Source organism: Cetorhinus maximus, chromosome 21 (genome assembly GCF_964194155.1).
Source record: "Cetorhinus maximus chromosome 21, sCetMax3.hap1.1, whole genome shotgun sequence".
Classification (NCBI taxonomy): domain Eukaryota; kingdom Metazoa; phylum Chordata; class Chondrichthyes; order Lamniformes; family Cetorhinidae; genus Cetorhinus; species Cetorhinus maximus.
This window is the reverse complement of record NC_135899.1, coordinates 7,763,915-7,790,425: the sequence shown is the minus strand read 5'-3', so window position 1 is coordinate 7,790,425 and position 26,511 is coordinate 7,763,915. Positions and strand designations below refer to the sequence as shown.

At 45.5% G+C, this 26,511-nt stretch overlaps 1 protein-coding gene across 1 annotated transcript in view; it reads right to left on the bottom strand.

Annotated features, from left to right (window-relative positions):
- Window positions 1–26,511, bottom strand: part of LOC144695615 (lysosomal thioesterase PPT2-A-like) — a 42,241-nt gene that overhangs the window by 4,793 nt on the left and 10,937 nt on the right. The window contains exons 4-6 of the mRNA XM_078566510.1: window positions 21,163–21,270; window positions 19,925–20,008; window positions 482–566 (exon numbers count right to left, since the gene is read on the bottom strand). Coding sequence (XP_078422636.1) covers window positions 482–566; window positions 19,925–20,008; window positions 21,163–21,270 — 277 coding nt within the window. The remainder of the gene's footprint in view (window positions 1–481; window positions 567–19,924; window positions 20,009–21,162; window positions 21,271–26,511) is intronic.

Here is a 26,511-nt window from a genome sequence, read left to right as displayed (position 1 = left end):
ATAACTGGAGACTCCACACGAACTTCCTCCCACCAACCTCATCTGATCCTACCAACATACCTTTCTATCCCTTTCTCCCTCATCTGTTTATCCACTATCCCTTAAATAGAGCTACACCATTCCCCCAACCTCTCTGTTCCACATTCTGAGCATTCTCTAGGTAGAAACATTTCGCCTGAATTCCCTGTCGGATTTATTAGTGACTATCTTATACGGATGGCCCCAAGACACCTTTCCTGGATATTGATAATCTCTCAGTTCTGACATCATTTACGTAAATCTCTTATTTTGATCGCCTTCAGTAACTCACAGTCCAGCACAGGGAACAGATTCTGATGCCGACAGTGATCTGGAGACTATGGTTCAGCCCAAGGCAGTGGGAGGTTGGCACACACAAATCTGCCAACAGGGGGCAGCCTCCATCCACATGCCCACTCACACTCCACATCCCCACCCCTCAGCCAAACAGGCTGACTTGTACCTCGACTGCCACGGGGTTATGACTCCGTCGTCTGGTCCACCAATCAGAACAAGTTTCTTGATCTTCAGAAAATTTTTCTTCCATTCTAATAAAAAGGACAAAAGGATAACAGTTCAGAAACTGGAAAGTCCAGTCACACAGTCTGGTAAATAATCAGTAATATAGGGAGATGTTACAAGAAACACACAATCAGGACTTGGTGGGTCAGACTCTATCCTTTCCCCCTCTGGGACTGGGTGGGACAGTGGGTCAGACTCTGTCCTTTCCCCCTCTGGGACTGGGTGGGACAGTGGGTCAGACTCTGTCCTTTCCACCTCTGGGACTGGGTGGGACAGTGGGTCAGAAGGTGTCCTTTCCTCCTCTGGGACTGGGTAGGGCAGTAGGTCAGACACTGTCCTTTCCTTCCCCCTCTGGGGCAAACACGGAGAGCACATAGTACTGAGAGTGTGTGAGAGAAACAACATGGCCATTGACAGCAAGAGAGTGTGAGAGAAACAGTGTGGTCATTTACATTGAGAGAGTGTGAGGGAAACAGTGTGGTCATTTACAGGGAGAGAAATAGCATGGTCATTTACAGTGAGAGAAACAGCATGGTGATTTACAGTGAGAGAGTGAGAGAAACAGCGTGGCCATATACAGTGAGAGAGTGAGAGAGATACTGCATGGTCATTTACAGTAAGAGAAACAGCGTGGTCATTTACAGCGTGACAGTGTGAGCGAAACAGCGTGGTCATATACAGCAAGAGAGTGAGAGAGAAACAGCAAAGTAATTTACAGCATGACTGTGAGGGAAACAGCGGAGCAATTTACAGTGAGAGGGAGAGAGGAGCAGGGTCATTTACAGCGAGAGAGTGAGGGGGACCAGCATGGTCATTTACAGCGAGAGAGTGAGAGAGAAACAATGTGATCATTTACAGCCAGAGACTGAGATAGAAATAGCGTGGCCATTTATAGCGTGACAGTGTGAGGGAATCAGCAGGGTCAATTACAGTGAGGGGGAGAGAGGAGCAGCGTCATTTACAGCAAGAGAGTGTGAGAGAAACAGCGTGGTCATTTACAGCCAGAGTGAGAGAGAAACCGCGTGGTCATTTACAGCAAGAGAATGTAAGGGAAACAGCGGGGCCATTTACAGCGAGAGGGAGATAGGAGCAGTGTCATTTACAGCAAGAGAGTGTGAGAGAAACCACGTGGTCATTTACAGCGAGAGAGAAACAGCATGATGATTTAGAATGAGAGTGTGTGGAAGAAATAGAGTGGTCATTTACAGTGAGAGAGTGAGAGAAAAAAATACTATGGTCATTTACAGAAAGAGAGCATAAAGGAAAGAGTGTAGTCATTTACAGTGAGAGAAACAGCACAGTCATTTACAGCCAGAAAGTGAGGGGGAAACAGTGGGGTCATTTACAGCCAGAGTGTGAGAAACAACGTGGTCATTTACAGGGGAAGAGTGTGAGAGAAACAATGTGATCGTTTACAGCCGGAGACGGAGATAGAAATAGCGTGGCCATTTACAGCGATAGAGTGAGAGAGAAAAACAGCGTGGTCATTTACAGCGAGCGGGTGAGAGAAAGGGCATGGTCACTTACAACGAGAGGGTCTGAGGGAAACAGCGTAGGTCATTTACAGCGTGACAGTGTGAGGGAAACAGTGAGAGAGTGAGAGAGAATCAACGTGGTCATGTACAGTGAGGGAGTGTGAAAGAAAGAGTGTAGTCATTTACAGTGAGAGAAACAGTGTGGTCATTTGCAGCCAGAAAGTGAGGGGGAAACAGTGGGGTCATTTACAGCCAGAGTGTGAGAGAAACAAGTGGTCATTTACAGGGGGAGAGTGTGAGGGAAACACTGAGGTCATTTACAGTGAGAGTGAGAGAGAAACACTGTGGTCATTTACAGCGAAAGAATGTGAAAGGAGCGGGGCCAATTACAGTGCGAGTGACAGAGAAACAGCAGGGTCGTTTACAGCGAGAGACTGGGGGGGAATAAGCATGGTCATTTACAGCGATAGAGTGAGAAACAGCGTGGTCATTTAAAGCAAGGAGAGTGAGAAAGAAACAGCGTGGTCATTTGAAGCAATAGAGTGAGAGAGAAACAGCGTGGTCATTTACAGCGAGAGGGTGAGAGGGAAAGGGCATGGTCACTTACAGCGAGAGGGTCTGAGGGAAACAGCATAGTCATTTACAACTAGAGAGTGATAGAGCAATAGAATAGTTATTTACATCGAGAGAGTGAGAGAGAAACAGCGTGGTCATTTACAGCGAGAGGGTCTGAGGGAAACAGCATAGTCATTTACAGTGAGAGAAACAGCGTGGTCTTTAACAGCGAGAGATTGTGAAAGGAGCGGGGCCAATTCCAGTGCGAGTGACAGAGAAACAGCAGGGTCGGTTACAGCGAGAGACTGGGGGGAATAAGCGTGGTCATTTACAGCGTTAGAGTGAGAGAGAAACAGCGTGCTCATTTACAGCGATAGAGTGAGAAGGAAAAACAGCGTGGTCATTTACAGCGAGAGGGTGAGAAAGGGCATGGTCACTTACAGCGAGAGGGTCTGAGGGAAACAGCGTAGTCATTTACAGCGAGAGATTGTGAAAGGAGCGGGGCCAATTACAGTGCGAGTGACAGAGAAACAGCAGGGTCGTTTACAGCAAGAGACTGGGGGGAGTAAGCGTGGTCATTTACAGCGATAGAGTGAGAGAGAAACAGCGTGGTCATTTAAAGCAAGGAGAGTGAGAAAGAAACAAACAGCGTGGACATTTACAGCGATAGAGTGAGAGAGAAAAACAGCGTGGTCATTTAAAGCAAGGAGAATGAGAAACAGCGTGGTCATTTACAGCCAGAGGGTCTGAGGGAAACAGCGTAGTCATTTACACTGAGATAAACAGCGTGGTCATTTACAGCGAGAGGGTGAGAGAGAAAGAGCATGGTCACTTACAGCGAAAGGGTCTGAGGGAAACAGCATAGTCATTTACAACTAGAGAGTGATAGAGCAACAGCATAGTCATTTACAGCGAGAAAGTGAGAGAGAAACAGCGTGGTCACTTATAGCGAGAGGGTCTGAGGGAAACAGCGTAGTCATTTACAGTAAGAGAAACAGCGTGGTCATTTACAGCGTGACAGTGTGAGGGAAACAGTGAGAGAGTGAGAGAGAATTAACGTGGTCATTTACAGTGAGGGAGTGAGAAAGAAAGAGTGTAGTCATTTACAGTGAGAGAAACAGTGTGGTCATTTGCAGCCAGAAAGTGAGGGGGAAACAATGGGGTCATTTACAGCCAGAGTGTGAGAGAAACAATGTGGTCATTTACAGGGGGAGAGTGTGAGGGAAACACTGTGGTCATTTACAGCGAGAGTGAGAGAGAAACACTGTGGTCATTTACAGGGGGAGAGTGTGAGGGAAACACTGTGGTCATTTACAGCGAGAGAATGTGAAAGGAGCGGGGCCAATTACAGAGCGAGTGACAGAGAAACAGCAGGGTCGTTTACAACGAGAGACTGGGTTGAATAGCGTGGTCATTTACAGCGATAGAGTGTGAGAGAAACAGCATGGTCATTTAAAGCAAGGAGAGTGAGAAAGAAACAGCGTGGTCATTTACAGCAATAGAGTGAGAGAGAAACAGCGTGGTCATTTACAGCAATAGAGTGAGAGAGAAACAGCGTGGTCATTTAAAGCAAGGAGAGTGAGAAAGAAACAGCGTGGTCATTTACAGCAATAGAGTGAGAAAGAAACAGCGTGGTCATTTACGGTGAGAGAGTGAGAGAGAAAAACAGCGTGGTCATTTACAGCGAGAGGGTGAGAGAGAAAGGGCATGGTCACTTACAACGAGAGGGTCTGAGGGAAACAGTGTGGTCATTTACAACTAGAGAGTGATAGAGCAACAGCATAGTCATTTACAGCGAGAGAGTGAGAGAGAAACAGCATGGTCACTTACAGCGAGAGGGTCTGAGGGAAACAGCGTAGTCATTTACAGTAAGAGAAACAGCGTGGTCATTTACAGCGAGAGATTGAGAGAGAAACAGCGTGGTCATTTACAGCGTGACAGTGTGAGGGAAACAACGGAGCCATTGACAGCGAGAGGGAGAGAGGAACAGGGTCATTTGTCGTGAGAGAGTGAGGAGGAAACAGCGTGGTCACTAAATTGAGAGAGTGTGAGAGAAACAGCGTGGTCATTTACAGTGAGAGAGTGAGGGAGAAAAACATCATGGTCATTTACAGAAAGAGGTCGTGAAGGAAAGAGTGTAGTCATTTACAGTGAGAGAAACAACGCAGTCATTTGCAGCCAGAAAGTGAGGGGGAAACAGTGGAGTCATTTACAGTCACAGAGTGAGAGAAACAACGTGGTCATTTACAGGGGGAGAGTGTGAGAGAAACACTGTGGTCATTTACAGGGGAGAGTATGAGGGAAACAACGTGGTCATTTACAGCGATAGACTGAGGGGAATAAGCGTGGTCATTTACAGTGATAGAGTGAGAGAGAAAAACAGCATGGTCATTTACAGCGAGAGAGTGAGAGAGAAACAATGTGATCGTTTACAACCAGAGACAGAGAGAGAAATAGCGTGGTCATTTACAGCATGACAGGGTGATGGAATCAGCAGGGTCATTTACAGTGATGGGGAGAGAGGAACAGGGTCATTTACAGCAAGAGAGGAACAGCGTGGTCATTTACAGGGTGACAGTGTGAGAGAAACAGCGTGGTCATTTACAGCGTGACAGTGTGAGAGAAACAGCGTGGTCACTTACAGCCAGAGAGTGAGAGAGAAACAGCGTGGTCATTTACAGCGTGACAGTGTGAGGGAAACAGTGGGGCCATTTATAGCGAGAGGGAGAGAGGAGCAGTGTCATTTACAGCAAGAGGAGTGTGAGAGAAAAAGCATGATCATTTACAGTGAGAAAGAAACAGCGTGCTCATTTACAGTGAGAGAGTGAGGGGGAAACAGAGTTGTCATTTACAGCCAGAGAGAGAGAGAGAGAGAGAGGAGTGGGGCATTTAACAGAGAGTGAGTGAGAGAAAAACAGTGTTGTCATTTACAGCGAGAGAGCATGAGACACACAGGGGGGGTCATTTACAGCAAGAGAGTGAGAGGATCAGGGCCATTTACAACTAGAGAGTGAGTGAGCAACAGCATGGTCATTTACAGTGAGAGGGTGTGAGGGAAACAATGTGGTCATTTACAGTGAGAGGGTGTGAGGGAAACAATGTGCTCATTTACAGCGAGAGGGTGTGAGGGAAACAACGTGGTCATTTACAGCCAGAGAGTGAGTGAGAAATAGCGTGGTTATTAACAGTGAAAGAATGAGGGGGAAATAGCGAGGACTTTTTCAGTGAGAGAGAAACAGCTTGGTCATTCACACCAAGGGAGTATGAGACAAACAGCGTGGTCATTTAAAACCAGAGAGTGAGAGAAGAACAATGTGGTCATATACAGTGAGGGTGAGAGAGAACCAGCGTGGTCATTTACAACCAGAGACAGAGAGAAACAGTGTGGTAATTTACAGTGAAAGAATGAGGGGGAAACAGCGTGGTCATTTACAGCGTGACAGTGTGAGTGAAACAGCGTGGTCATTTACAGCGTGACAGTGTGAGCGAAACAGCGTGGTCATTTACAGCGTGACAGTGTGAGCGAAACAGCATGGTCATTTACAGCGTGACAGTGTGAGGGAAACAGCGTGGTCATTTACAGCGTGACAGTGTGAGGGAAACAGCGTGGTCATTTACAGCGTGACAGTGTGAGGGAAACAGCGTGGTCATTTACAGCGTGACAGTGTGAGGGAAACAGTGAGAGAGAATCAACGTGGTCATTTACAGTGAGGGAGTGTGAAAGAAACGGTGTAGTCATTTACAGTGAGAGAAACAGCGTGGTCATTTGCAGCCAGAAAGTGAGGGGGAAACAGTGGGGTCATTTACAGCCAGAGTGTGAGAGAAACAACGTGGCCATTTACAGGCGGAGAGTGTGAGGGAAACACTGTGGTCATTTACAGCGAGAGTGAGAGAGAAACACTGTGGTCATTTACAGGGGGAGAGTGTGAGGGAAACACTGTGGTCATTGACAGCCAGAGAGTGAGTGAGAAATAGCGTGGTTATTAACAGTGAAAGAATGAGGGGGAAATAGCGAGGTCATTTACAGTGAGAGAGAAACAGCTTGGTCATTCACACCAAGAGAGTGTGAGACAAACAGCGTGGTCATTTAAAACCAGAGAGTGAGAGAAGAACAATGTGGTAATTTACAGTGAGGGTGAGAGAACCAGCGTGGTCATTTACAACCAGAGACAGAGAGAAACAGTGTGGTCATTTACAGTGAAAGAATAAGGGGGAAACAGCCTGGTCATTTACAGCGTGACAGTGTGAGCGAAACAGCGTGGTCATTTACAGCGAGAGAGTGAGAGAGAAACAGCAAAGTAATTTACTGCATGACTGTGAGGGAAACAGTGGAGCAATTTACAGTGAGAGGGAGAGAGGAGCAGGGTCATTTATAGCGAGACAGTGTGAGAGAAACAATGTGATCGTATACAGCCAGAGACTGAGATAGAAATAGCGTGGCCATTTACAGCGTGACAGTGTGAGGGAATCAGCAGGATCATTTACAGTGAGGTGGATGGAGCAGGGTCATTTACAGCAAGAGTGTGTGAGAGAAACAGTGGGGCCATTTACAGCAAGAGGGTGAGAGAAACAACGTGGTCATTTACAGTAAGAGAGAAACAGCATGATGATTTAGAATGAGAGAGTGTGGGAGAAACAGCGTGGTCATTTAAAGTGAAAGAGAAATAGAGTGGTCATTTACAGCGAGAGAGTGAGAGAAAAAAACGCTATGGTCATTTACAGAAAGAGAGCATAAAGGAAAGAGTGCAGTCATTTACAGTGAGAGAAACAGCACAGTCATTTGCAGCCAGAAAGTGAGGGGGAAACAGTGGGGTCATTTACAGCCAGAGTGTGAGAGAAACAACGTGGTCATTTACTGGGGGAGAGTGTGAGAGAAACACTGTGGTCATTTACAGCGAGATTGAAAGAGAAACACTGTGGTCATTTACAGGGGTAGAGTGTGAGGGAAACACTGTGGTCATTTACAGGGGTAGAGTGTGAGGGAAACACTGTGGTCATTTACAGCGAGAGAATGTGAAAGGAGTGGGGCCAATTACAGTGCGAGTGACAGAGAAACAGCAGGGTCGTTTACAGCGAGAGACAGGGGGGAATAAGTGTGGTCATTTACAGCGATAGAGAGAGAGAAACAGCGTGGTCATTTAAAGCAAGGAGAGTGAGAAAGAAACAGCGTGGTCATTTACAGCAATAGAGTGAGAGAGAAAAACAGCATGGTCATTTACAGCGAGAGGGTGAGAGAGAAAGGGCATGGTCACTTACAGCGAGAGGGTCGGAGGGAAACAGCGTAGTCATTTACAACTAGAGAGTGATAAAGCAACAGCATAGTCATTTACAGCGAGAGAGTGAGAGAGAAACAACGTGATCATTTACAGCCAGAGACTAAGAGAGAAATAGCATGGTCATTTACAGCCTGACAGTGTGAGAGACACAGGGGGTTCATTTACAGCAAGAGAGTGAGAGGATCGGGGCCATTTACAACTAGAGAGTGAGTGAGCAACAGCATGGTCATTTACAGTGAGAGGGTGTGAGGAAAACAATGTGCTCATTTACAGGGGGAGGGTGTGAGGGAAACAACGTGGTCATTTACAGCCAGAGAGTGAGTGAGAAATAGCGTGGTTATTAACAGTGAAAGAATGAGGGGGAAATAGCGAGGTCATTTACAGTGAGAAAGAAACAGCTTGGCATTCACACCAAGAGAGTGTGAGACAAACAGCGTGGTCATTTAAAACCAGAGAGTGAGAGAGGAACAATGTGGTCATTTACAGTGAGGGTGAGAGAGAACCAGCGTGGTCATTTACAACCAGAGACAGAGAGAAACAGAGAGAATGAGGGGGAAACAGCCTGGTCATTTACAGTGTGACAGTGTGAGCGAAACAGCATGGTCATTTACAGCGAGAGAGTGAGAGAGAAACAGCAAAGTAATTTACAGCATGACTGTGAGGGAAACAGCGGAGCAATTTACAGTGAGAGGGAGAGAGGAGCAGGGTCATTTACAGCGAGAGAGTGAGGGGGAACAGCATGGTCATTTACAGCGAGAGAGTGCGAGAGAAACAATGTGATCGTTTACAGCCAGAGACTGAGATAGAAATAGCGTGGCCATTTACAGCCTGACAGTGTGTGGGAATCAGCAGGGTCATTTACAGTGAGGGGGAGAAGAGGAGCAGGGTCATTTACAGCAAGAGAGTGTGAGAGAAACAGCGTGGTCATTTACAGCATGACAGTGTGAGAGAAACCACGTGGTCATTTACAGTGAGAGAGAAACAACGTGGTCATTTACAGTGAGAGAGAAACAACGTGGTCATTTACAGTGAGAGAGAAACAACATGGTCATTTACAGTGGGAGGACGTGAGGGAAACAACGTGGTCATTTACAGCGAGCAGGTCTGAGGGAAACAGCGAGGTCATTTACAGCCAGAGAGTGAGTGAGAAATAGCGTGGTTATTTACAGCGAAAGAGTGAGGGGGAAACAGCGAGGTCATTTACATTGAGTGAGAAACAGCTTGGTCATTCACACCAAGAGAGCGTGAGACAAACAGCGTGGTCATTTACAACCAGAGACAGAGAGAAACAGCGTGGTCATTTACAGTGAAAGAATGAGGGGGAAACAGCGTGGTCATTTACAGCGTGACAGTGTGAGTGAAACAGCGGGGTCATATACAGTGAGAGGGAGAGAGAAGCGGGGTCATTTACAGCGAGAGAGAGAGAGAGAGAGAGAAAAACAGCAAAGTCATTTACAGCGTGACAGTGAGGGAAACAGTGGAGCAATTTACAGTAAGAGGGAGAGAGGAGCGGGGTCATTTACAGCGAGAGAGTGAGGGGGAACAGCATGGTCATTTACAGTGAGAGAGTGTGAGAGAAACAACGTGGTCAGTTACAGGCAGAGACAGAGAGAGGAGCGGGGCATTTAACAGTGAGTGAGTGAGAGAGAAACAGTGCTGTCATTTACAGCAAGAGAGCGAGAGAGATTCAGCGGGGTCATTTACAGCAAGAGAGCGAGAGAGACTCAGCGGGGTCATTTACAGCAAGAGAGTGAGAGGCTTGGGGCCATTTACAGTGAGAGAGTGAGAGAGACTGCGTGATCATTTACAGCTAGAGAGTGTGAGATAAACAGCGAAGTCATTTACAGCATGACTGTGTGAGGGAAACAGTGAGAGTGGGAGAAACAGCATGGTCATTTACAGTGAGAGTGAGAGACAAACAGTATGGTCATTTACAGCAAGAGATTGTGAGAGAAACAGCATGGTCATTTACAGTGAGAGAGTGTGAGAGAAACAGCATGGTCATTTACAGTGAGAGAGTGTGAGAGAAACAGCATGGTCATTTACAGTGAGAGAAACAGCATGGTCATTTACAGTGAGAGAAACAGCATGGTCACTTACAGTGAGAGAGTGAGAGAAACAGCATGGTCATTTACAGTGAGAGAGTGTGAGAGAAACAGCATGGTCATTTACAGTGAGAGAGTGTGAAAGAAACAGCATGGTCATTTACAGTGAGAGAGTGTGAGAGAAACAGCATGGTCATTTACAGTGAGAGAGTGTGAGAGAAACAGCATGGTCATTTACAGTGAGAGAGTGAGAGAGAAACAGCATGGTCATTTACAGTGAGAGAGTGTGAGAGAAACAGCATGGTCATTTACAGTGAGAGAGTGAGAGAGAAACAGCATGGTCATTTACAGTGAGAGAGCATAAAGGAAAGAGTGTAGTCATTTACATTGAGAGAAACAGCGCAGTCATTTACAGTGAGCGAGTGTGAGAGAAACAACGTGTTCATTTACAGGGAGAGAGTGTGAGGGAAACAACATGGTCCTTTACAGCAAGTGTGAGAGAAACACTGTGGTCATTTACAGAGAGAGTGTGTGAGACGGGAGGGGCCATTTACAGTACGAGTGTGAGAGAAACACTGTGGTCATTTACAGAGAGTGTGTGTGAGACGGGAGGGGCCATTTACAGTACGAGTGTGAGAGAAACACTGTGGTCATTTACAGAGAGTGTGTGAGAGACGGGAGGGGCCATTTACAGTACGAGTGTGAGAGAAACACTGTGGTCATTTACAATGAGAGTGTGAGAGAAGAGTAGCGTGGTCATTTACAGCGTGAGAGTTTGAGAGAAACAGCGTGGTTAGTTACAGCAAGGGAGTAAGAGAGCAACAGCGTGGTCATTTACAGTTAGCGAAATGGTGTGGTCATTTACAGGGAGAGAGTGAGAGAGAAACAGTGTGGCCATTTACAGCAAGAGAAACAGCGTGGTCATTTACAGCGAGAGTGAGGGAGAAACAGCGCAGTCATTTGCAACAGAGAGTGAGAGAACAACAGCGTGGTCATTTACAGCATATCAGTGTGAGGGAAACAGCGGGACCATTTACAGTGAGAGGGAGTGAGGAGCAGGGCCATTTACAGCAAGAGAGTGTGAGAGAAACAGCGTGGTCATTTACAGCAAGAGAGTGAGAGAGGAACAGCAAGGTCATTTACAGCATGACAGCCCAAGGAAAACAGCAGGGCCATTTACAGTGAGAGGGAGAGAGGAGCAGAGTCATTTAAAGTGAAAGAGTAAGGGGGAAACAGCCAGGTTATTTACAGTGAGAGGGAGAGAGGAGCAGAGTCATTTAGAGTGAAAGAGTGAGGGGGAAACAGCCAGGTCATTTACAGTGAGAGAGCGTGACAGAAACAGTGTGGCCATTTACAGCAACGGACAGAGAGAGGCAGCCATTTACAGCGAGACAGTGTGAGGTAAACAGTGTGTTCATTTACAGTGGGTGAGTGAGACAGAAACAGCGTGGTAATTTACAGCAGGAGAGTGAGAGAGACACAGCAGGGTCATTTACAGTGAGACACAGAGGAGCAGGGCCATTTATAGTGAGAGAGTGTGAGGGAAACAGCATAGTCATTTACAGTGAGAGAGTGAGAGAGAAACAGTGTGGTCATTTACAGCAAGAATATGTGAGGGAAACAGCATGGTAATTTACAGTGAGAGAGTGTGAGAAAAAGTGTGGTCATTTACATCCCGAGAGTGAGAGAGAAACGGCGTGGTCCTTTACAGCGAGAAAGTGAGAGGGAAATAACATGGTAATTTACAGTAAGAGAGTGTGAGAGAAACAACGTGGTCATTTATTGCGAGGGGGTGGGAGGGGAATGGGGCCATTTACAGCGAGAGAATGAGGGGGAAACTGCGTGGCCATTTACAGGGAGAGAGTGAGAGAGAAAAAAACAGTGTGGTCATTTACAGCGAGACAGTGTGAGGGAAACAGCATAGTCATTTACAGTGGGGGAAACAGGCTGGTCATTTACAGCGAGGGGGTGTGAGAGAAACAGCGTGGTCTTTTACTGCGAGATACTGTGAGAAACAACATGGTCACTTACAACAGAGGGCAAGAGAACAACAGTGTGGTCATTTACAGCGAAAGAGTGTGAGAGAATCAACGTGGTCATTTATAGCCAGAGAGCGAGAGAGTAACAGCGGGGCCATTAAAGCGAGAGTGAGAGAGAAACAGCGTGGTAATTTATAGCGAGAAAGAGCGGGGTCATTTACAGCCAAAGAGTGAGAGGGAAACAGCGTGGTCATTTATAGTGAGAAAGAGCGGGGTCATTTACAGCCAAAGAGTGAGAGGGAAATGGCGTGGTCATTTATAGCGAGAAAGAGCGGGGTCATTTACAGCCAAAGAGTGAGAGGGAAACAGCGTGGTCATTTATAGCGAGAAAGAGCGGGGTCATTTACAGCCAAAGAGTGAGAAGGAAACAGCGTGGTCATTTACAGCGAGAGAGAGGAGAGCGGCCATTTCAGCGAGAGGGTGAGAGAGAAACAATGTGGTAATTTACAGAGGGTGAGAGAGAAAGAGTGTGGTCATTTACACTGAGAGTGTGAGAGAAAGAGCGTGGTCATTTACACTGAGAGTGTGAGGAAAACAGCAGTCAGTTACAGTGAGAGAGAGAGAGAGAAACAACGTGGTCATTTACAGTGAGAGAGAGAGAGAGAGAAACAACATGGTCATTTACAGTGAGAAGTTGTGAGAGACGTGTCATTTACAGTGAGAAAATGTGAGAGACGTGTCATTTACAGCGAGAGAGTGACAGAGAAACAGCATGCTCATTTACAGGGAGAGAGTGAGAGAGAAAGAGCGTGGTCATTTACACCGAGAGAGTGTGAGGGAAACAACATAGTCATTTACAGTGAGAGAAACAGGGTGGTCATTTACACCCAGAGTGTGAGAAAGGAGTGGGGCCATTACAGTGAGAGAGTGAGAGAAACAGCGTGGTCATTTACAGCCAGAGAGTGTGACAGAAACCGCATGGTCATTTACAGTGAGAGAGTGTGAGGGAAACAGCATGGTCATTTACAGTGAGAGAGTGTGAGGGAAACAGCGTGGTCATTTACAGTGAGAGAGTGAGAGAGAAACAGCATGGTCATTTACAGTGAGAGAGTGTGAGGGAAACAGCATGGTCATTTACAGTGAGAGAAACAGTGTGGTCATTTCCAGTGAGAGTATGAGAGAAACAGCCTGGTCATTTATAGCAAGAAAGTGAGAGAAACAGCGGGGCCTTTCGCAGTGATAGATTGTGAGAGAAACAGTGTGGTCATTTGCAACGAGAGAGAGCGAGAGAGAGAGAGAGGAGCAGGGCCTTTAACAGTGAGAAAAGAGTATGAGACCATTAAAGAGCGAGAGAGGGAAAAAAGCGTGGAAAGCAGCTGATTGCTAAGTAGGATTGGTGAGTATTTCTAGTATTTAAAGTAAAAATAAGGTGTTTAGATCTCTAGTCCTTTATTTCTCTTTTTCTTAAGGATAGCTTGTTAAATATAAGATTGATACTGGTGTGTATTAAAAAATTAACAATAAAGTGTAAAGAGTGGGGATACTAGAGTAATTAATTGATAAATTGAATAAAATACGATAGTGATGGCAGGATGGGTAATGTGTTGCTGCTGCAGCATGTGGGAGCTGCTGAACACTAAGGTGATCTGGAGCGAACACATGGCTGACGACAACTCGATCCCTCCCCTCCCCCTCCAAGTTCCTCTCCAGTCCCGAGGACGTATTCTTAACCCTGGCACCAGGCAGGCAACACAGCCTTTGGGACTCTCACTCACAGCTGCAGAGAACAGTATGTATCCCCCTAATTATTCTGTCCACTACCACTACTACGTTCCCATTTCCTCCCCTACTTGTGTGGCTCCCTGTACCACGGTGCCGTGGTCAATTCACCCATCCTCCCTGCAGTCCCCGCTCTCATCCACACATCTTGCAAGAACCAAGCGTTTGCAGCTCGAGGAAATTCAGATCCAAGTTAAGGAGCTGGAGTCCGAGCTGCAGACACTGTGCTGAATCAGGGAGGGGGAAAGGTACCTGGACACTTTGCTCCAGGAGGCGGTGATTAGTTAGTTAGATTAGTTAATTCAGATTTGGTCTGTGATCGGGGACAGGAGGATGCGACTGCAGGTGAAGCAGATTTGGAGACCCAGGTGGTAGCGTTCAAGGAGCCTTGGCCCCTGCAACTGTCCAGCAATTCAAGGCTCTTGCCAGCTGTGTGAATGAGAATGGGGACTGCAGGGAAGATGAGCGAACTGACCACGGCAACGTGGTGCAGGGAGCCATTCAAGTGGGGGGAGGAAACAGGAGCGTAGTATTAGGGGACAGTATAATTAGGGGGATAAATACTGTTCTCTGCAACTGTGAGCATGAGTTCCAAAGGCTGTGTTGCCTGCCCAGTGCCAGGGTTAAGGGCATCTCCTCAGAGCTAGGGAGGAACTTGGAGTGGGAGAGAAGGGATCCAGTTGTCATCATGTTGGTACCAATGACGTTAATAGGACTAGAAAGAAGGTTCTGCTGAAAGAATTTGAACAGTTAGGGGTTAAATTAAAAAGCAGAACCAAGGTAATAACCTCGGGATTGCTACCTAAGCCACGGGCAAACTGGCAGAGGGTAAATGGAGTCAAGGAGTTAAATCCGTGGCTCAGAGATTGGTGTGGAAGGAATAGGTTTCAAATCATGGGGCACTGACACCAGTACTGGGGTAGAAGGGAGCTGTTTCGGTGGGACGGACTTCACTAGCACCATGCTGGGACCAGTGTCCCTGCGAACCGAATAACTAGGGCTGTGGAGAGGGCTTTAAACTCAATGGGGGGGTGAGTGGCGGGGGGAGGGTTCTGGAAAGGGGATATGTAGGCTTACAAAGCAAAAGGATGTGCCAGCCTCGCAGAACAGCTATACCCAGAGTGTGACAGGAAGGGACAGAGTTTAAAAATATTTAAAAACAGCAGCATATAGGGTCAAAGGGGGAAAAAATGCTAAAAAGGCAAAATTAATGTCCCTTTACTTAAATGCACACAGTATTCGAAACAAAATAAATGAATTAATGGCACAAATAGAGGTTAATGGGTATGATCTTATAGCCATTATGGAGACATGGTTGCAAGGAGATCAAAGCTGGGAACTAAACATTCAGGGGTACGTGACTTTTCGAAAGGACAGGCAGGAAGGAAAGGGTGGTGGGGTAGCTTTGTTAGTACAAGATGGAACAAGAAATGATCTTGGATTGGAAGATGTAGAATCCATATGGGTGGAGGTAAGAAATAACAAGGGGAAGACGACACTGGTGGGAGTAGTCCATAGGCCCCCTGACAGTAGTTATGCTGTAGGACAGAGAATAAATCAGGAGATAATGAGGGCATGTAAAAAAGGCAGTACATTAATCATGGGTGACTTTAATCTTCATGTAGATTGGGAAAATCAAATTGGCAGAGGTAGGGGCGAGCAAGAATTCACACAGTGTATTCAGGACAGTTTCTTAGAACAACATATTGTGAATGCATTAGGGGTCAGGCTATTTTGGATCTGGTAATGTGTATTGAGGGAGGTTTAATAAACAATCTCAGAGTAAAGGATCCCCTAGGAAACATTGACCATAATATGGTAGAATTTAACATTCAGTTTGAGAGGGAGAAACTTTGGTTGGAAGCAACTGTGCTCAACTTAAATAAGGGTAATTACAATGGAATGAGGGCAGGCTTGGCTGGAGTGGACTGGGAAAGCAGTTTAGCAGAAAAGACGGTTGATGAACAATGGCAGACGTTTAAGAAAATAGTGCATGACTCGCAACAAAGATACAGCCCAGTGGGGAAGAAGGATGCAAGGAAGAGATAAACCAACAATCAAAACCAAGGAAGTTAAGGACAGTATCAAATTGAAAGAAAAATCATACAATGTGGCAAAGATTAGCGGTAAGCCAGAGGATTGGGAAAGTTTTAAAAACCAACAAAAGATGACCAAAAAAAAAGAAAATAAGTAAGTAATATAAAAACAGACAGTAAGAGCTTCTTGAAATACATGAAAAGGAAGAGAGGCCAAAGTGAACATCGGCCCCTTAGAGAATGAGGCTGATGAAATAATAATGGGGAACTAGGAAACGGCAAAGGAGTTGAATAAATACTTTGCCTCAGTCTTCACGGTAGAAGATACTAATAGCATTCCAAAAATACCAAATAATCAAGGGGCAAAAGGGGGTGGGGGGTGGGGGGGGGGGGAAATAAATACAATAATTATCACTAGAGAAAAAGTACTAAGGAACTAATGGGGCTAAAGACCAATAATTCCCCTGGACCTGATGGGTTGCATCCTAGGATATTCAAGGGAGTAGCTACAGAGATAGTGGAATCACTGGTAGTAACCTTCCAAGAATCCTTAAATTTTGGAAAAGTGCCAGAGGATTGGAGAATGGCCAATGTAACACCCTTATTCAAAAAGGGAGGGAGACAAAAAACAGGTAACAATAGGCCAGTTAGTTTAACATCTGTCATTGGGAAAATGTTGGAGTCTATTATAAAGGATGTAATAGCAGAGCATTTAGAAATGCATAATCTAATCAAGCAGAGTCAGCATGGCTTCATGGAGGGGAAATCATGTCTAACAAATTTATTAGAATTCTTTGAGGAGGCAACAAGCAGGATAGATAAAGAGGAACCAGTAGATGTAATATATTTGGATTTCCAAAAGGCGTTTGATAAGGTACCACACATAAGGCTATTTAATAAGATAAGAGCCCATGGTGTTGGGGATACTATACTAGCATGGATAGAGGATTGGCTAACTAATAGAAGACAGAGATTTGGGATAAGGCGGGCATTTTCGGAATGGCAACCTGTAACTAGTGGAATGCCACAGGGGTCAGTGCTGGGGCCTCAATTATTTACAATATATATTAATGACTTAGATGAGGGAAGTGAATGTGCTATCTCCAAGTTTGCGGATGAGAAAAATAGCTGGGAAGGCAAATGGTGAGGGTGACGCAAGGAGTCTACAGAGGGATGGAGACAGGTGAAGCGGGTGGGCAAAAACTTGGCAGATGGAATATAATGTGGGAAAATGTGAGGTTATGCACTTTGGCAGATAGAATAGAGGAGCTGAATATTATTTAAATGGAGAAAGACTGCAGAAGGCTGCAGCACAGAGGGATTTGGGGGTTCTTGTGCTTGAATCACAAAAAGCTAACATGCAAGTTTAACAGGTAATGGGGAAGGCAAATGAAATATTGACCTTTATTTCAAAGGGAATAGAGTATAAAAATAGGGAAGTCTTGCTAAAACTATACAAGGCATTAGTTAGACCACACCTAAAATACTGTGAACAGTTTTGGTCCCCTTAACTAAGGAAAGATATACTGCCATTGGAGGCATACAGAGAAGGTTCACTAGGTTGATCCCGGGTATGGAGGGATTTTCTTATGAGGAGAAGTTGAGTAGGTTGGGTCTGTCCTCATTGGAGTTTAGAATAAGAGACAACCTTAGTGAAACATATAAGATTCTTAGGCGGCTTGACAGGTTGTTTCCCCTTGAGGGAGAGCCTTGGACCAGAGGCTGGGTTGTTAAGTATATTCAAGGCTGAGATAGACAGATTTTTAATCAGTAAGGGAATTAAGGGTTATGGGGAAACAGCAGGAGAGTGGAGTTGAGGATTATCAGGTCAGCCATGACCTCATTGAATGGCTGAGCAGACTCGATGGGCCAATGGCCTACTTCTGCTCCTATGACTTATGGTCTTATGCACTGGGTGGGGCTGTGGGTCAGACACTGTCCTCCCCCCCTCACACCCCCTTCTGGGGGCTGTGTTCAGCTCCAGGTTAATGGAATGATAGTTGCTCCTCTCTATTGGCTATCAGGGCAGTATGGGAGCTCATCAACACAAACCCTGATTTACCCAAAAATACTGCCTTCCACAGCAACTACAAAGTGGTGTAGAAAATGAAATCAATCCACAAATGTGCAATGGGGGATCCATCTTCACGTGCCAGGTGGATGATCATTGATGGTACATCTATGATCCTATCCAATTTCCACCCTTCTCTCACCTTCTCCTGGTCCACCTCTGATCCTTCCCTCCCCTTCCTTAAATTCTCTGTCTCCATTTCTGGGAATAGACTATCCACTAATACTCACTACAAGCCCACTGACTCTCACAACCACCTTGATTACACTTCCTCACACCCAGCTTTCTGCAAGGACTCTATCCCATTGTCGCAGTTAGTCCACCTCCATTTCACCTGCTCTGATGATGCAACCTTCCATACTGCCACCTCTGATAGGTTTCCCTCCATCCTCAACTGAGGACTCCCATCCCCACCCCAGTGCCCCTCCCACCAACCCCCAAAGCCCTTGACAATGTTCATCCCATTTCCTGCACCTTTGCTCTCACTCCTTCCCCTCCCTCCCAGAACCATGAAAGTGTTTACCTTATCTTCACCTTCCACATCACCAACCTCCATATTCAACAGATCTTACTCAATCAGCTCCATCAGCCGGATTCAACTGCCAAGCACATCTTCCCCACCCCCCACTTTCAGGATTCTGAAGACAGTGTTCCCTCTGTGATACACTGGTCCACTGCTCACTCACCCCCAATATCCCCGCCCTTTCCTACAGCACCTTTCCATACAAGCACAGGAGATGCAATACCTGCCATTTCACCTCCTCCCTTTTCACCATCCAAGGCTCAAAACACTCTTTCCAAGTGAAGCAGTGATTTACTTGCACTTCCTATACTATTCACTGCTCACGATGTGGTATCTCTTGCATGTTGGCTTGTGTTCTGAAATGAAGCTGCTGAGCTGATATTTAAGAATAACAACTGGATTTTGGTACTGAGACAGGAAGCTGAAGTTGAGAAATTCCCTGACTTGCCAGATCGGTCTCGGTAAAAAGTGCCTCAAACCCCGTCTTGGTGGGTGGAGGGGGGTGGGGAGGGGGGGGGGGGGGGGGGGGGGGGCGTGGGTGGCTAGGTGTAGGATAGAGGCGAGTCCACTGACACCAAGAGGCGGAACATAATTGTCCATGGGGTTGGGTGATTGCCAAGGTGATCTGATTAGATGCTAGCCCTTGATTCTCTGGGACTTTGCCCCATTGTTTTAGAAGTTGTTAGGCCCTCTAGCTCTCACCCTACCCACTCCACCACCCCATACAATCCAAACACCCACCCCATTGGCCCCTCATACTATCCATGCCAACTCAAGATCCCCCATCTACCTGCCATGGACCCTGATACCCTCCATGCCAACTTCATAGTTACTCACCCAATATCCACAATGGGCAGATCTCAGGGGTCACGTGGAGATGAAATAAACCTTTTAACAATCTAATACAGCTCTCACTCCTGTACACTTGATAGTGGAAAGAAAGCTTTCATTCATAAAAAATATTCAAAGATTTTAAATCTCAAGTGGTTAATCTCTTATAAAAAAATAAACTTCTATTCTGACCCTACAAAAACAGCTAATCCTTTAATAGATGCTTTAAACTGTCAATCAAACTTTGAATTCAGAACACCCCGCTGAGATAATTATAGCTTTCCAAATTATAATGATAGCCCTTGAGGAAATGTCAACAAAGAGCTCTATAGAAACTGCATAACTGGATGCTATTTTTTCTAACCTATGCCTGTCAATCAAATCAGTCCAGCATAGGGTTTCTTTTTTTAAATAGCTCTCACTGATAGCTGCAGCCTGTTTTTTTTTTAAGTTCAAAGGGCTGGGGATTTAAACAACTTGAGATCATGACATTCATTATCCGTCCTTCAAAAGCGTTTACACGCTTATTCCATCCATTTGTGACTCCCACACTGTGTGTTCAGTCCTTGCAACAGCTAAGATGGAGTCTGTTTGAACTCAGCACAAGTTCAAATAGCCCTGTTGAGTTCGGGCTTTCCTCCTGTATAAATCATGCCCTGCCCCCTTTTCCCTACCAGTAAAAATTGGATCTGTTGGAAATGGGGGTGGGACTTCATCTGGGTCCTTTTTAAAGGTCTGTGGAGTCTTCCTTATTCTGAAAATCCAGTCCTAAGTATCTGTGCTAAACCCAGTCTGTTATCCAACTCAGTGTTACCTGTGGCATTCGGGTTTTCCCTCTCGTTGTTGAGGAAAGCCAGGAAATCACTGGTATTGAGGTAAAGGTCATGATTGTGAGGGTCTGAAACAGACAAAGAAACAAAATCAGACCCACTGGACTTGATTGGATTCTTACTACATTCAAACCCTACACAGTCAGAGCCCAGTAACACACCGACACTCATATTCTACACAGTCAGAGCCGAGTAACACACCGACACTCATACTGTACAGTCAGAGCACAATAACACACTGACATTCATGCCTGACAGTCAGAGCCGAGTAACACACCTACACTCATGCGTACAGTCAGAGCCCAGTAATATGCCGACACTCATACCGTACAGTCAGAGCCCAGTAACACACCAACATTCATGCCGTACACAGTCAGAGCCCAGTAACACACCAACATTCATGCCGTACAGTCAGAGCCCAGTAACACACCAGCATTCATGCAGTACACAGTCAGTGCCCAGTAACACACCAACATTCATACTGTACAGTCAGAGCCCAGTAACACACCAACATTCATGCCGTACACAGTCAGAGCCCAGTATCACACCAACATTCATGCCGTACAGTCAGAGCCCAGTAACATGCCGACACTCATGCCGTACAGTCAGAGCCCAGTAACATGCCGACATTCATGCCGTACACAGTCAGAGCCCAGTAACATGCCGACATTCATGCTGTACACAGTCAGAGCCCAGTAACACGCCGACATTCATGCCGTATACAGTCAGAGTCCAGTAACACGCCGACACTCATGCTGTACAGTCAGAGCCCAGTAACACGCTGACACTCATGCCATACAGTCAGAGCCCAGTAACACACCGGCACACATGCCATACAGTCAGAGCCCAGTAACACGCCGACATTCATGCCATACGCAGTCAGAGCCCAGTAACACACCGACATTCAAGCCGTACACAGTCAGAGCCCAGTAACACACTGACACTCACTGTACACAGTCAGAGCAGACAGACTATGTGTAACACACTGCAGCATTCACACTGTACACAGACAAAACACAGAGACAGTGCATAACATGTTAATACTCACACTGCACTGTCACAGCGCAAAGAGAGTGTGCAATACATTGTGTACAGTCAGAGAGTCGACGTGTTACACACAGCCTCTGTGCTCTGTGTATAGTGAGAGTCAGAGAACAGAGATGGTATGTAACTCATTGACACTTACACTGGATACATCCTCACACAAGATCTTGTTACTCACCATTCCAGTAATTACAGATGGAGACGCACTGTCCGAGTTGAGTGTAACAGAAGTGGTAGAGATTGGACTTTACATAATGTGGAAAAAGCCATTTCAGATAATCGGTATCTGTTGAAGAGAAAGCAACTCAGTCACACTCAGAGGCTATACAGACTCACACACGCACCTCTCATTTACACACAGACAAATGCACACATACAGAGATGCATACACACACAAGGAGATTGAGACACTATTCTCGGACATGCACACACAATATAGGGAGTCAATCAACACTCTTGAACACAGATACAGTCTCTCTCACGCACAGACACACGCACATACACACACACAGAGTCAGTCTCTGCTCTCAGTCAAACACACCTGGGTTTTAGCAGGTGTGTGCTTGGTTGCTGAACCAGTGTACTATTTGGACTGTAATATCCTCCTGCCTAAAATGGAGACACTGCACTGAACTAAAAGTGACCTTTGCTGTGACTGCAGTTCTCAGCAGATTCCATCTGACCATGCTGCGAGTTAATCACTAGAGTCAGGATTTGCTCTCATTGTGCAGACACAATAAATTTTAATAATATTTAAAACAGTGACCAGATCAGTTCTAATATTGCTAATACTTGCTGATACTTATTGGTTATCTCTGTGTGAAGATACTGTGCAGCAGGTCCTGTGTTACTTTGTTATCTCAATGCAGTTAGGAACATCTGTTTACGTTCAGTTCCAAGGAGTGACATTGTCCCACAAAGATCATTTACTGCTCATCGGGTTGTGCCTGTAAATGAATTGCTAACTGTGCAGAGACAGGATGTGAAACTCAAGAAGTCTGTGGCAAAATGTTGCTTCTTCGAGTGACAGGGAATTGAACGTAAGCAGATGTTCCTAATAGCCTTTGAGATAACAGAGTAACAATAGGACCTGCTGTACAGTATCTTCACACAGAGATAACCATTAATTATCAGCAAGCGTTAGCAGTTCTCAAGCTGATTTGGTCACTGTTTTAAAACTGATAGGAGGGGGAGGTTCAACAACAAAGCATCATAAGAACATGAGAACATGAATAGGAGCTGGAGCCTCCCAAATTAACCCATACCCTTTAATTCCCTTAGTAGTGAATAACTGTCAACCTCTCTCTTGAATATACTTAATGATGGAACATCCACAGCTCTTTGGGGTCAAGAATTCCAAAGATTTAAATCCCTCAGAGAGGAAATTTCTTATCTCAGTCCTAAACGACTGAGCATTTATTCGGAGTCTGTGACCCTGTGTTCTAGGTTATCCAGTAGAGGAAACAGTTTCTCAGTGTCTACCCTGGAAAGGCCCTTGAAATGTTTTATGCTTCAATTAGATCACCTCTCAGTCTTCTGAACTCCTGGGAATATAGGTCTAGTCTAGGTCTAGTCTACTCATCCCTTCTCAAAAGACAACCCCCTCATCCCAGCAACCCATATAATGGACTTGCTACGCTTTCTAATGGAAAGTATATCCTTCCTTAGGTAAAGAAACCAAAGCTGCACACAATACTTCAGGTGTGACCTCTCCAATGCCTGTTAGAATTGTAATTCTAAAAAATTCTCAAAAGCAAAATACTGCAGATGCTGGAAATCTGAAATAAAAACAGAAAATGCTAGAAATATTCAGTTGGTTAGGCAGCATCTATGGAGAGAGAGAAACAAAGTTAACGGCCAAGAGTTCTAGTCCCACGGCCCACCTGAAGTCAACAGACTTTTTGCTGGTCCGTCAAATATTCTACTCCACCCAAAAGGATTCCCACTACGGTCGGGGCCGGAAAATCTCAGCCAACATTTCAGGTCTGTGACCTTTCATCAGAACCCTTTATAACTGCAACAAAACTTCTTTACTCTAATACTCCAATCCCTTTATGACAAGACCTAACATACCATTTTTATTCCTTGCCGTACCTGCATGTTAACTTTCTGAGATTCATATACAAGAACACCCAATGTCCCTCTGAGAACCAACATTTTCCAGTCTCTCATCATTTTAAAAATATTTAATGCTTATTTTTCATGTCAAAGTGGAACTTCACACTTTGTCATGTTATATTCCATCTGCCCTGTTCTTGCCCACTCACCCAGTCTTTTTATATCCCTCTTGAGCTTCTTTGTGTCCCTGATGGTGATTCATTTTGATTGGTTTAGTATGATTAATAAACTCTTGGATTAAAGACCATTCGCAGCTCCATCATTCCTGGTGCCTGAATTGACTGGGTACATGAGCAAGAGCTGAATGTAGTTAACAATCTGTCACTCCAGATTGGGACAACAGCAATGGGCATCAGAGGCACAGTGTTAGGAAATAGAGGCAGTTTAAGAAAGTTATATTTGTATTTGTGGGTATTAAGAATGAGTTTTACCTTTGAAGTTTAAGTTCGATTTGTAACTCTGTATTTGAGTTAAGAAAAGCTCAAGTGAGTTTTCATTTCACTTTAAAAGGTGCCTGTATTTCTAATAAGTTTTAAAACTCTAAGAGTAAGCAAACACGAGAGTAGAAAAAAACTGTGCTGTTGCCTAGCAACAGGGGTCCAGAGAGGCAGGCTCATGCGCGCACACAAACAAACTAAAGAAACAACAGTTCTGAGTTCAGTTGGAGCAGAAGCAGCCTAGAAGGGGCAGATAGCCAAGAAGAAAATCCCCAAATCTAGAGGGTGGAACAGGAAAGATCCCAAGAAGACCTTCTAGTCAAAGGAAGGGCAGGAACCTGGAAAATGCCCTGTTAAGTGATGTTAAAAGTGAGGGGCAGAGAAAGGCTCCAAGCTTCAAGCTGCAGGAAGCAGAGTCAAAGCAATTTAAAGGTTTGTGAGAAGCCAGGAGGTCCAAAGAGGCAACTGAAGGTCTGCAACTCTTTGCTATGGGTGTGTGAAGCAGTGGTATACAATTGACAGCTGAACCAGTGAGAGAGAGTGCGTGGAAGAAAGCTTGAATGCATGTGATAACCCAGGGGAGAGGAACATCGGAAGGAGAGTACGAAGCCTGGAGGTGAACCTTTGCAGAAGGCATCTGAGAGAAAGCGTTAGTTTGGGAGAAGATTGCAAGGTAAGGTCTTGAAGAAGGGAGATTGAAAACCCTCCTATGAAAGATGGAGTCCAGTGAGGTCAGTGGCTCATGGTGTGACAAGTGTCTGGGGGAAGTTGAGGAGAGACCTATAGCATCTGTCACTTGCTTTCAGAGTGTGGTGTGTCTGACCATTGGCCTATATATCCTTCCTTAGGTAAAGAAACCAAAGCTGCACACAATACTTCAGGTGTGACCTCTCCAATGCCTGTTAGAATTGTAATTCTAAAAAATTCTCAAAAGCAAAGTACTGCAGATGCTGGAAATCTGAAATAAAAACAGAAAATGCTAGAAATATTCAGTTGGTTAGGCAGCATCTATGGAGAGAGAGAAACAAAGTTAACGGCCAAGAGTTCTAGTCCCACGGCCCACCCGAAGTCAACAGACTTTTTGCTGATCCGTCAAATTTTCTACTCCACCCAAAAGGATTCCCACTACGGTCGGGGCCAGAAAATCTCAGCCAACATTTCAGGTCTGTGACCTTTCATCAGAACAAAATACTGCAGATGCTGGAAATCTGAAATAAAAACAGAAAATGCTAGAAATACTCAGTTGGTTAGGCAGCATCCATGGGGAGAGAGAAACAAAGTTAACAGCCAAGCGTGTCTGACCATTGGCCTATATATCCTTACTTAGGTAAAGAAACATTAGAGTATAAGATAGAAGCATCAAAGCAAAACAATGCAGATGCTGGAAATCTGAAACAAAAACAAAAATTGCTGGAAAAACTCAACAGGTCTGACAGTATCTGTGTAGAGAAAGACAGAGTTAACGTTTCAAGCCCGTATGACTCTTCCTCAGAACTAAAGAGAAGTCGAGATGTGGTGAAATATATACTGTTTAAGAGGGGTGGGACAGGTGAAGCAGGGTAGAAGGCCAGTGATAGGTGGAGACAAAGGAGGGATTGCAAAAGGTGTCATAAACAAAATAATCGAAGGGGTGTTGATGGTGGTGATACTGGCTAAATGAGGTGCTAATGGTGACATTAAGAATAGAAAGCAGGATGAGCAAGTGACAGATGGCACTAGGGGGAGGGGAGTGTGGGGGAAAAGATCAAAATAGGCTAAAACAATGAATGGAAATAAATTTTTAAAATAATAGAAATTCTAATATATTATATATATATTAGAATCATAGAGGTCTACAGTACAGTAAAAGGTCCTTTGGCCCATCGAGTCTATACCGGTCAAACAAGTACCTAACTATTCTAATCTCATTTTCCAGCACTAGGCCCATAGACTTTGAGAAAAGGGAATCAAAAAAGGGGTGAGGATGGAGGAGGGAGTTCATGATCTGAAGTTATTGAACTCAATGTTAAGTCCTGAAGGCTGTAAAGTGCCTAATCGGAAGATGAGATGCTGTCCTCCAGTTTGCATTGAGCTTCACTAGAGCATTGCAGCAGGCCAAGGATGAACATTTGGGCATGAGAGCAGGGTGGTGTGTTGAAATGGCAAGTGACAGAAAGGAAACCTCGAGGTTTTCCACCCACTGTGGTTGACAGGGCCCTTGACCGTGTCCGACCCATCTCCCACGCCTCTGCCCTCGCACCTTCCTCTCCCTCCCAGACCCATGATAGGGTCCCCCCTTGTCCTCACTTTTCACCCACCAGCCTCCGCATTCAAAGGATCATCCTCTGCCAACTCCAGCATGACGCCACCACCAAGCACATCTTCCCTTCACCCCCCTCCTCCGCAAACACCACCACCACCACTGGCATTCCATAGGGATCGTTCCCTCAATCACTCCTCAATCACCCTTACACCTCAACCCCCTTCCCATGCAATCACAGAAGGTGCAACACCTGCCCCTTAACTTACCCCTTCCTCACCGTCCAAGGGCCCAAACACTCCTCTCAAGTGAAGCAGCGCTTCACTTGCGCTTCCCTCATTTTGGTCAACTGCATTGGCTGCTCCCAATTCGGTCTCCTCTTCATTGGAGAGACCAAACACAGACTTGGTGCCCGCTTTGCGGAATACCATCGGTCTGTCCGCAAGCATAACCCAGACCTTCCTGTCGCTTGTCATTTCAACACACCACCCTGCTCTCATGTCCACATGTCCGTCCTTGGCCTGCTGCAATGCTCCAGGGAAGCTCAACGCAAACTGGAAGAACAGTACCTTATCTTCCGATTATGCGCTTTGCAGCCTTCCGGACTTAACATTGAGTTCAGCAACTTCAGATCATGAACTCTCTCCTCCATCCTCACCCCTTTTTGATGCCCTTTTTTCAAATATTTATTTTTAAAATTTTGAAATATATATATTTTCCCACCTTATTTTTA